This window comes from Arachis ipaensis, chromosome B01 (assembly GCF_000816755.2).
Source record: "Arachis ipaensis cultivar K30076 chromosome B01, Araip1.1, whole genome shotgun sequence".
NCBI lineage: Eukaryota > Viridiplantae > Streptophyta > Magnoliopsida > Fabales > Fabaceae > Arachis > Arachis ipaensis.
Window position 1 is genome coordinate 118,148,040 of NC_029785.2, and position 12,854 is coordinate 118,160,893.

Sequence of the window (12,854 nt, forward strand, 5' to 3'; positions counted from 1 at the left end):
CCAGATTTCCTTTGCTGTTGTGCAACGTGATACCCGTCGGTACTCCTCAAAGCTGATAGCACAGTTCAGTAGATTGATAGCCTTGGCATTGAGCTCCACCTTTTTTCTATCTTCATCCGTCCAACTTGCTTCTGGTTTGAGAGAAACAACTCCTTCGGCACTTGTAACAGTTGGATATTGAGGCCCTTCCAGGATGATCTTCCAAAGTCTGTAATCCACTGCTTGTACAAATATCTTCATCCTCTCCTTCCAATAGGTATAATTTTTCCCATTGAAAAGAGGAGGTCTGTTGCTTGATTGTCCTTCGGTCAGATTGTAGGACACCACATTTGAGCCATTGTTTTCTGCCATGAGGATCTTTATTCCAAGCTACAAAGCTTAATCTCTTTGAGACCAAGATCTGATACCAATTGATGGTTATCAGTGGATAAGAGAAGGGGGTTGAATCTTAGCCCCCTTTTCGCTTGATATTACGTGCTGATCTTTGAAACCAACTTTGGAAACTTTTTGTCTTTTTATCTCATCACTAGCCACGAGACTTTTTCTTTTGTCTCGTCCCTAGCAACGAGACTTTTCTTTTTGTCTCGTCACTTGACACGAGATATTTTTGGTTTTTGCTCATGTGCAGTAGAAACAGAAATGGAGTAGAGAAGAGAGAAAATTACACCCAGATATATCCTGGTTCAGCTGCTAAGTGCAGTGCAGCCTACATCCAGTCTCCATCACAAACATGATGGAATTTCACTATAATCTTCCTGATTACAATCTGTAAAGTGCTAACCCAACTTACAAGGAGATTCCCACAGAATCATGAAACACAACATAGACGTACAAAGGAACTCTAAGGACATCTATGGCTTTTTCTTTTAATTTTGCACTCTCTGCCTTTTTCCGCTCTATGGTTTTTTCATACAAACCTCACTGTTTGTCTTTTTCCATGAGACTCAAGACATGACAAAATTAAACAGAAAAATACTAAACATAATACATTTAAGGAGAAGAAAATCTGTAAGCTTAGGTAGCTCTGAGAATCCTGTGCCTTGCACTCTCACTGCTTACTTCTAACTCCTTGCTCCAAACAGTGGCTGTTCTCTCTTTTTATAGAAGAGGGAAGCCTCCACTTTTGAAGCCAAAACCCAAGCCAACTTCTTCTTCTTCAAGAAACAGAACCGGTTCGGCCACATAGAGAGAGAAGAGATAACCATGCAAAACCCAACATGCAATTACCTCTAGTCCTTCCTTGGTCACCACTCTTCATCAATCCGAGCTCTCCATCCTTGGCTTGCTCTCCAAGATGGATTTTTGGCCCTTGATGCTTCATGATGATGATGACTTCATCTGCTTCAATCTCTGCCTCTACCATCACTTCGCCACTCTAGCTACTTCCTGTAGTGGTTGAGCAGAATCAAAGACAAGCCATGCCTCCAAGAATCTCTTCCTTGCTGGCCGAGATCTTCTTTTTTCTTTTTGGGTATGAAGAGCTCGAGATTACCTCACCAAATCTTACCATTTTTGGTGAAAATCTCAGCCACAGCATACTTTTCTTCTTTTTCTTGCCATCATCATGATGGTCTTGATACTAGCTCTTTCTTCTTCTTGTTGGTAGCTTGCTAATGCTTCCATGTTTCCTGATGGAAATGACCGAGAGAGAGAAAGAAGAAAGAGTAGAGAAAGAGAAAAGCAAAGCAAAGCTATGAGTTATATCAAGATAAATTAAATTAGGTGCAACTTTTCATGCTTTGTGTGGCAACGTGTAGACTTTCATCAATGCCATCAAATCACTTTGTTTTTTCTCTTTCATGTTTCCAAGACATTAAACACAATTGAATAAATTTGAAATCCATTCCTTAGTGGGAGATTGGTGTCCGTGGAAACATGCAGCTATACAACAAAATTTGGATTTCACCATGATGATAAAAGAATAACTTAACCGTTGGCCCCATTTCCTTTTTAATTTTGGACCAACCTATTTGGTCTTGCACCAACAATTGATTTGGGCTTACACCATTAAATCTGACCCAACTATCACAATAAAAAATTCAGCCACATATTCTTAGATATATTTTTGTACAAGGCTGAATTTTATTTTTCCATTGGACTTGCTATTTTTTTTTCGACCCGACACAAAATCTGCACAACAAAATTATTAATTAAGCAAGTATGAATTAAGATCAAATTAATAATTTTGTAATTAATTGTTTTTAATAATGTTTGTTCATCATCAAATTAAATTAGAGTTTTCCAAACTCATCATTGAGAAATATACACATTGCAGAGACAATCTATAGGACGAAAATTTATTAGATATATGGGAATAAAATTTTTTAGAAAAATTATTAATGTTAATGTAATAGTCGAAGAGTTTACCGTATTTTCTACATCTTGTCCGGATCTTAGAGAAAAGAAGTGAAATCTATCCCCTTCTAAATGTGCTTTGTGGTCCAACATGAATATCGTTTCAAACTCATTGGTTGTATCAACTTTGTAAACCTTTATTTGTGTCATCCACTAAAAATATTTCTCCCTCATCTCCTCTATTATTTCTTTTTCTTTTACCAAAATCTTGTACCCTTCAGGGGTGCTCAAATTCGGCTTTGCACTTGTTTTCTCATCATATTGCAATGCTGCTGTGATCCCGGCATCCATCACCGCCTCTATCAACATTCAAGTTGTGTTACTATTGATTGAGAGGTCGGGAAACTTATGCTAAGGTTGAAGGAAGGTGCATCATCTTCCCAATGCCGAGGACAGGAAGAACTGCAAGATGACAGAAGAAAGTTTTAAGTAATAATAAAAAAAACTTATGATATAACATCAAAACTAATAAAAATAATTTTAAGTAAAACTTACATATTAAGAGGAGCTTCTTGCTCCGATTGCCTTGTCGAAGTTTTTTCGCAGGCCTGGTGTTCGGGTTTCGAAGGGCAGTTAGATTAAACAGAAAAGTATTCAATAATGAACCAAAATTATTATTATATACTATCAAAACTAATAAAAATAATTTTAAGTTAAACTTACACATTAAGAGGAGCTTCTTGCTCCGATTGCCTTGTCAGAGTTTCTTCACAGGCTTGTTGTTGGAGTTTCGAAGGGCAGTTAGATCAAACAGAAAAGTGTTCAATAATGAACCGAAATTATTATTATATAACATCAAAACTAATAAAAGGGATTTTAAGTAAAACTTACACATTCAGGGGGAGCTTCTTGCTCTGATTGCCTTGCAGAAGTTTCTTCGTAGGCTTGGTATTGGGGTTTTGGAAAGCAACTGTATTAAACAGAAAAGCGTTCAATAATGAACCGAAATTATTATTATATACCATCAAAACTAATAAAAGAAATTTTAAGTACAACTTACTCATTGAGAGAAGCTTCTTCTGTTTGAATTTCCAAAGGCATAGAGGTAAAGGTCTTTTGTTGTTTTATCTCTTCCACAAGAGAAATTGGAAGAGCCATTGCAATAGAAAATCTAATGAAGGTAAACAAGAAAGAAATTAATGTTGAATGATTAATAGGAACTCTAAAACTGAAAGCTGCACATTGATTAGAATAGGAAAGTAAGTTGAAAAACTCACATATCCAAAGGTTGAGACTGAATTTTTTCTCGAACTACAAAGATTTGTTATTGAGGATCAGGTGTTGTGCTATTGATAATTAAACAAAAATTTCGTGTGATTAATTAAACAAAAATTATTATATAAATTTAAAAGACCAACGTAAGTATTTGAACTTACATAGTTGGAGGTTGTAAACTCAATTTTTTTCATGCCATTTTTTTCTTCTAAAAATTGTTACCGGGGTTTAAGGGGTATTTTTTCTAATAAAAAATATATGAAATTAAAATCATCCACCAAGATTTTCTAATTAAACTAAGAAATAAACCTCAATTAAAAGCAAAGGATTACAAACACATCAAATTCATTTCTCTATTCAAAGGAACCTCAATTAAACCTAGAAATGAATCGAAATTACTTCAGATTTGAACCTCAAGTAAATTCTGTTTTTCATGCAACTTTTTTTCTAAAATTTGTAACCGAGGATTTAGGGATATTTTTTCTAATAAAAAAGATACGAAACTAAAATCATCAACCAAGATATTTTAATTAAAAGTAGAAAAATTAAATAAAATTTAAGAGAAATTACTTGGTATTACTCGGTGCATTTATAGACCGTGCCAAGCTCGTCTGTGTTTGTAACACATGTTCGGTTTCGCTGCCCAAATTTATAGTCGGCAGTCTAACCAAAAAAATAAATATTATTCAATAAATCCAAACAAATTACATGAGGTTTTAAGAAAAGTGAACAGAGAAAGAAAAAGAACTTAAGAAACTCAACCTTACTCCTGCGATAAATCATATCACGCGTCTATCGAGTCACAGTCATCCGAAGCAACATTTATTTTTTCAACGCCGTAATTTTTTCTCTTCATTCTTTTTTCTTTTTGTTTTCTTTTCTCAGCACTCATCCCTTCTACTTGTTCACTTCTGAAAATTCATACAATAAGTTTAAATTTAAAATTAGGATGAACCATAATTAAAAAATAAATAAACCAAAATTATTTTAGATTTGAACAAGTAGTCAAATAGAGTCAATCATCAACAAAAACACATCAAATGTATACTGGTGACAAATATCAGAACTGTAACTAACTTAACAAGCACACATGAACACTTTTCAGCAAATCCAAGTGAAACTAAATCAAATGAACCTGAAATAAACGTAGAAATGAACCGAAATTATCAATACTTGTCACATCATTAGGTAAACCTCAATTAATTCACAAGTAAACTGAAATTATTTCATATTGAACAAGCAGTCAAAAAGACTCAATTAAGAAAAATAGAATATATATTTATAACAACAAAATAATCATTTTTGAATCTTATGCGTCTTCAGATTCAATTTTGCTTTTCGAATCCGTCAGAATAATTTTCCTTTTTTGTGGTTTGTTTTTCGCCACTCTTTGTGGTTGTTTTCTTTTCTTTGGCGGTGTTTTCTCCATTTCTTCTTCATCTCTACAACACATACAAAAAGTTTTATTAAAATAATAATATAAAACTTTAAATAAATAGATAGTTTTTTATAAACGATGGTGAGAAGTATACTCAAATTCAGAAAAACTTTCATCTTCCGAAGATGAATGCAAGATGACAATTTTCTTTTTTCTTTCTTCTTCTTTCTTCACATCTGACTCTAAGGAGGAGCAAAGGAAATTATTTTTTTATTTACCGTTTCATTACTTGTTTCCAAAGTAATCCGGCCAAACAGCCTCCTCTGTGTCCAGTACGCCAACCATGGTGGCTCGGGAGCGTCATCTGCTTCTGGATAAGGGAACTTCGTTTCATGGAATTATATTAACATTAACTCGAAGACGCAGCCATCAACCGAAAGTTTCTTTCCTACATTTTCGGCTTTGATCCCCTTAATCAGGAAGCTCAATACATGAGACTCCCAATTCTATTGTCGGATTGTTTCCACATGAAGGGCAGGCAGCTTATGGACCAAGGAGATTGTGCTTACTGTTGTTGGCAACAAGAAGCATTTTTGGACGAAGACGACGAAAGTCCTCTTGAATTTTAGCAAGTTTTTCTCTCTTTCAACACTCATATCAATCGTAGATTTTGTCAAAGATGCCAAAGTAGCACCTTTGAAGTTATCAACAATCTCCTTCTGTTGCTCATTTAGTTTGTTGTATGCAACTTTTTTAGGAAAATGATCCCCTATAATATTTTAATATAAACAAATTAGTAAAAATGGTCAGTTTATTTTATGTATTCAAATGAACCTCAAATAAACCAAAGAATGAACCGAAATTACTTAAGAAATAACAAAAAAGATCAAAAAAAAAAATACAAATGTAAAAGATGAAAAGTATAATACTGCCAAAATTTATGCCCAGTACATCTTTTATCTTGGGAAGGGTTATATAGAGATCAAAGCAACGAATCAATTCCCTTAAGAGCTTGTGAGAGATATTTAATTATGGGATATGTCCCAGTGCACCGAATTCCATTTTTTCAATAATAGTTTTCTTTTCTACACTCAATTCTTTGAACACCCTAGCTATTGATTTTTTTGAACATCTCAGATCATGAGTTTTCTGCAAGGATTTGAAACATTATGTTATGATATATTTATAATACCAAAATAGAGTTGATTTAATGTGTATATGCTTACTATAATGTGACTTCTCCTTTTTTGAGATGGTCATCTTTTTCATTTTTGCTGTAAGGAAGAAAAAATTTGGTCAATACTTAACAGGTGAACCTCACTCAATTCACAAATAAACCGAATTTGGTTCAGATTTGGTGAATACTTAATAGTAATATCAAGTGAACCTAACTCAATTCACAAATGAACCGAATTTGGTTCAGATTTAAACAAAATTGTCATAAACATTCAATCAGTAAGAAAAACACATTTTAATTCATTTCTGTATGCAAATGAACTCAATTAAACTAAGAGATGAACCGAATTTCTTAAGGAATAACAGACTTGGTAAATACTTGACAGTAGCATCAAGTGAACCTAACTCAATTCACAAATAAACCGAATTTGGTTCAGATTTGAACAAAAAGTCATAAACATTCAATCAGCAAGAAAAACACATTCCAATTCATTTCTGGATGCAAATGAACTCAATTAAACTAAAAAATGAATCGAATTATTTATCAGGACCAATAAACTAAAAACTAGTTTCATTCGATTCCCTAGTTAGTAGTTACGGAAAAAAAAAAACAAGAAAAAATGGAATCGGAGAAACTTGATCTACTAAATGAACAAACTCAATCCACTAAACCTTAAATCAAACTAGAAAAAACGTGAGATTTGCGAGAAATTAATTGAACATAATAACAATAGTTTTCTTAGTACCTTGGGAAATCATTGTTCTTGTTTTTGTGTGTTTTTTGTTGATGAATTCAAATGCTCCACCCAATTCTGAAGTAGTTTCCATAGAGAATTTAAACAATTTTGAAAGAGATTTGAAGTTCCTTTGTTGTAGTTTCGAGTTGGAAGAATGAACGTTTTTTCATATTCTAACGCAAATTGAATTGGTAACGTTTAGGGGTTTTCGGCGCGTGTAACACGCGTCTCATTAATGAGAATGGATTTTTTTATATTAAACCTGTTTGGTTGGACTTGGATATAAAAATGCTTGGATGTGTAGTCCAATTGTTAAAATAACCTATTAAAAAATTATGATTGTAGTTAATTTTTTTTTACCAATATTATCCGTTTTACAACTGAAGAGTAATGATTAAAAATATAGTCTAGGTTTAAACATATTTATTTTGTCATAATTAATTTTGATATCAAATTGTCAACATAAATTACGTTAATATTAACTCAATTTTAACAAAACTCAAGTTTACAAAATTTAGAGAACTCCCATTTACAAACTGAAATTCAAATGCACCCTTAATAGTTCTATTTTAATCTAAAAAAACACATCTTTAATCATCCTATTTTAATCTCAAAAAAATTAAAATTACATCAATGTAGTCCTACTATTAACCCTTGCTGCTCGTTTGTAGATGGATTCCACTCTAGCAATGAGTGAGAAAGCCTTTGGCTTGGCATGTACATTACCTATTGAAACAAGGGTTAATAACAATGTTACATTAATGTCATTTTTAATTTTTTGAGACTAAAATAAAATGATTAAAATATTAAAAACTAAAACAGAATTTAACCCAAATATTGAAGATCAATATAATATCTTATCAGTTATATTTTTTTATCTTGTAAAATTATCTTTAATCCTTATTTGTCATATTAATATTTTTTGATATTTTTGTCATATCCATAAGGGGATTGGATATTTTTGGAAGGAAAAAAAAATTAAAAAAAAGTGACATTATCAATTTGGGAGTAACATTTTCATTTCCCCGTTAATATGGCTCAAAACAAACCAAAGTATTAGATTCATGAAAAAAGTTAATTAATCGAATCCAATCTAATCCAAATTTAATTTTCATCAAAATCTTAGAATCCAAGAAATAGTTCTTTCATATCCAAAATATTTGAGCACAAGAAAAAAGGAGCAAGTACATTTACATTAGTATCAAATCACTAATGAAATGCCTGAAACTAATTATACTCATTCTCAAACTACAGCGAGATAACTTACGTAATGATAATAATACTACTCTTTTCAATGTTTAAGCAGAGACCAGAGATAGTAGCAACTTATTACAGAGAACTCATTTTCTTTCTTATATTGCCATAAGGTCACCATAATTTCTCATAAGTACTATTGATCCTGCAAACAATCCCATAGCACGCAGCAGTTTCTGCACAGGGAACAAAAAAAATCAGCTGTCGTTCAAAACTAAGTTGAAAATTAAGATACCAACATGAATTAGGAGGACAATGTCTGTAAAGTCTAAAGAACCATTGAATATTCCCCATAAAATTTAAATATCTAAGTCATGCCTCATCACTTTTGGATCTTGTCTTCTGATAGATTCAACAAGGTGAAAACTCAAGGTGAAGTCGACTTCACGTGAAGTTGATATCTGAGAGTCGTTAGATGAAAATTTAGTCAAATCAGTCAAATCATCTAACAGCTCTCACATATCAACTTCACGTGAAGTCGACTGCACCTGAGTTTCCACCATTCAACAAAGATATTAGGACATAAATATGTTTGGAAAAGGAGACAGAAATGAAAGTTCGTGAGACTGTCTACAATTTTAAGCTAAATTTTGTACTCGCAAACGAAATTAAGTTCATTTTTGTACCTCTAAAATAAAGAACACAGGATACATGTGACAAAGCACTAACTTAACAAGTGCAAATTCTCTATTCACCAAAAGTTACTAGTTACTACTACCTGATAATTATATTTCTTCTTTTAGCTATGCTGCAACTTGGACAAATAACAAATATTAACTAATAGTTATGTCAATTATAAAAGCTTCACAGCAAAACTAAAGAATACCACAACCAATAACCTTTTACACCATGGAAACCCAATTTTCAATATGAAACTAATGGCAATGCCATGGCTAATCAAATGTTCTTAAAACATCAAAGTAACAAAGAAATTAGGCATCAGAACAAGACAAAGAAAGAAACATTAACAAATTCAAAAGATTATAATATAAGATTCAAAGAAAAACGGCAAGAAAGTGATCTTCAAGTTTTGATCAAGAGCTGAAACTATATAACAGAAGCACTTAATAAACCAGGCAGAAAAAACACCGATTCATAATGAAACACAGCATGAGCCATCGATTGGTTTAGATCACAAGCAACAAATTTTCAGCTCTTTTCTACACGCAGTTTCAATGGGGAAAATTACACTAGGTTAGGTATAATTAAAAAAGGACCATATGGTTCTCATAGCTACCCAAAAAATATGCAAACATTTTGAAAAACGATTCACTGTTTCAATCGAAAAACGGAGCATAATGAATCAAATCGAGTGATGTAGAATGGAATTAGATGATAACCTTATTGAAAGCCCACTTTTCATCGTCGTTGATTTGAGAACAGACGAAATCTTTGAGGTATTGAACCGAAATCACAGAGTCCGCCATTGAAGAAATGGAACAGGGGAAAGAGAGAGTGGCAGATGATTTGATCGGTATTAGGGTTAGGGTTCTGGGTTTTGACCGCAAAATGCCATCTATGCCTTTTCTTTTCTTTTGTTGTTGACTGGCACGTGACGCACATGTACCGACCCACACCTCTTTTATTATTATTATTATTAATTTATTATTATTGAAAATTTTGTGGTGAGTAATAAAATTAGGATTTTGCTAATCCAAGATAAAAATGTTTTAAATTTTTTTCTTATTATTGAAAACAAATTTCATAATTTTCCCAAAATAATAATTAGTTTAACTAAATTCATAAAATCATCCATAAAAATATTACGTTGTCAACAAAATTATTTATGAAACACAAAATTCAAAGCCTTATCCAGTTATTTATTTCTGAATTCTGATCAAACTCCTATCCAAAATTATTTAGATCTTATTGTGGGTATTAGGTTTTGTAGATTTTCTTGATTAAATATTAACAAGCATAATTGAATTTTTTTTTCTGTTTTATTCAAAATAATATTTTTGAAAAAAAGACAAATAATTTTTTGACCTTTTAAAATTTTGACAAATAAATCTTTTACAAATTTTAATTATAAATACATTTCTGACGTTTGTAAACGACAGACACATATGTCCTTCTGTCTATTTGTCTCTCCTAAAGCAAATGAAAATGGCTGAGTCGGCACCCATATGTTCATAACAGAGCTATGTGTTTGTTACGGCACTGAAGTGCAATCTCCCCTGAAAAGTTAAAGGGCAACTAGGTCTTTGTGCTCCCAAAACAGCGTCGTTTTGAGAACTGCCTTAAATCTTCGAATTCTAATCAGACTTCATCGCATTGTCGTTCATCAAATTTAAAGATAAGCCCCTTTTCAATTCAACCTCAACACATAAACAACAATGCCATTGTTATGCTTAACTAAAACCCCATCGTTTTGAGAACTGCCTTAAATCTTCGAATTCTAATCAGATTTCATCGCAGTGTCGTTCATCAAATTTAAAGATAAGCCCCTTTTCAATTCAACCTCAACACATAAACAACAATGCCATTGTTATGCTTAACTAAAACCCCATTTATAAAAACTTAATTTTTAGCTGTTTTTTCGTAATCTAAACATTAAAAGATTCAACTTTTTTACATCTGTTGCATAGAATTAAATCCTTGCATTTTGCAAGAAAATCAATGCTTCACTTTCAAGAGAGGAACTTTTCTCAAAAGATCAATCTTTCGTTTGTCTCACCAGATATTCCGTCAACAACTGTTGGCGATGCGACCCAAACTAGTCAACAAACTGGCAGAAGCTCGTCGATTGTGGCATCGGCTTCAGGTGCAACACAATGGGCAGAAAGACGGCTAGATTTACTAATGAAATAGGGGGGGTTGAAATCAAGGCTTTCACTCCCTCTCCATGAGTAAATCGCCTATGGTGCCCCCCGAAGTGGGTAGGAGTAGGGGTGGCAATGGATAGGGTAGGGTAGGGTTTGGATCTAACCTTAACCCTACCCGCGGGTTGAGATTTTTATATAAACTCAACCCTATCCTACTCGCGGGTTGAAAATATCCCAACCCTAACTTTATCCGCAGGTTACAAAAAATATACAACATTATTATATAACTTGATGATAATTGAAAATAAAACTGATTTTTATGTAAAAAAAATATTAAATTATCAATTAATGATTTTCTTTTAATGGTTAAGGATCTTTTGCATTTAGTGAGAGGTCTTTGATTCAACATTCACTTAAAACATATTTTTATATAAGTATATAACATGAACATATATAAAGTGCGGGTTGGTCGGGTAGGGTTGAAACTCAACCCGCACCCTGCCCGACCCGCACCCAATCCTACCCGCTGCAGATTGGGTTGACAACCCTACCCGATCGGGTGGGATCGGATTGGGTACTCGAAAGTAGAGTACATATTGCCACCCCTACGTAGAAGCGGGTCGAGTACGTATCGCCGCGAAGCAATAGGCGCATTCACCCTTAGAACATGGAATATCTTTGAGGAAAAACCGTTTTCTGAAGTTCAACAAGCTTTCAACAGCTACAAGACGGTAGACGACCGTAGTATCAATGTCCACATCACCGGTCATGGTTACATCACGCTCCAATACATCTCAAATATGATCATCCACAACATTCACGTCCACTGTTGCAAGCCCTCTAGCAACATCAACATAGGAGCCTCTTCGACCCACATGGGGTGGAAGGGAGTCTCTAACGGTGACGGAATCTCCATTTTCGGGTCATGCAAGATCTAGATTTGACTAGAATTTGAAATTTAAGGTAGCTCTCAAAACAACATCCAGATTTGACTAAAATTTGAAATTTAAGGTAGCTCTCAAAACAGCATCGTTTTGAGAACCCAAAGACATAATTGTATATGTCTTCTAACTAGCATCGTTTTGAGAACCCTTCTAACTTTTATGAAAAGATTAGACTTTAGCACCGTAACAAACACATAGCTCTATGATGGACAAAAGATTAGACTTTAGCACCGTAACAAACACATAGCTCTATGATGGACACGTAGACACCAACTCAACTATCACCATTTCACCATTTGCTTTAGGAGAGGCAAATGGAGGGAGAGACACATTTGTCCACTGTTTGCAAACGTTAGAAATATATTTGTAATTAAAATTTGTGAAGAACTTATTTGCCAAAAGTCTAAAAAGTCAGAAGACGTATTTGTCCTTTTTCCTAATTTCTTTGTTCTGATAAAAACAAGAACGAGTTTCTTAAAAACTTACTATTGGAACATCCAAACCTCCTTTAACGTTCTATTACTTAAATAAACCATCTCTATTTACCATACATTCTCATTTTTCGCCAAGAGAAGTTCGTTTGGAACATTAAATTAAATTCTTTATCATCTGCAGAAGATTTTGTCTCCAATGTTTGCTAACTCGCAAAATCTAGGGTGTTATACAACCCATTATAGTACTACTAATTCAACAGAAAGCAGAAAAATATAACCTGGGAAAGTTCTCTTGCAATCACCAGAGGTGAAAATGTTGTGTTCATGAACAGGTTCCCAATTTAATTAAGAAAATTCCACACAAATATCCATATGCTAAATAACTGTAATAGGTGGAACACTCATGCTCAATATGGCTTAGAAAAATAGCATAAGGCAAAGTGCATCGTTATGGAGAAAAAAAAGGAATACATGATTTTGTCAAAACACTCCTGCATGGGCAGATCAACCCACTAATCCATTAAATGATTGCAACAATTCAAGTTGTAAACCTCAAATTCTGCCTAAACAAGTGGAAAAGAAATAGGAGTCTGCCT

At 33.4% G+C, this 12,854-nt stretch overlaps 1 protein-coding gene across 1 annotated transcript; it reads right to left on the bottom strand.

Annotated features, from left to right (window-relative positions):
- LOC107619327 (mitochondrial import receptor subunit TOM5 homolog) lies at positions 7,984-9,656 on the bottom strand. The gene is made up of 2 exons (XM_016321585.2): positions 9,456-9,656; positions 7,984-8,291 (listed from the first exon to the last, which is right to left on the bottom strand). The coding sequence occupies exons 1-2, from the start codon at positions 9,540-9,542 to the stop codon at positions 8,214-8,216; spliced, it is 165 nt and encodes a 54-aa protein (XP_016177071.1). The 5' UTR covers positions 9,543-9,656; the 3' UTR covers positions 7,984-8,213.

What these genes read in the sequence shown, in the direction of transcription:
- LOC107619327 (XM_016321585.2), bottom strand. Translation starts at nt 9,542, where the DNA reads ATGGCGGACTCTGTGATTTCGGTTCAATACCTCAAAGATTTCGTCTGT. An exon ending in AAAAGTGGGCTTTCAATAAG is followed by an intron (nt 8,292 to 9,455) that starts GTTATCATCTAA and finishes TTCCCTGTGCAG; the next exon opens with AAACTGCTGCGTGCTATGGG.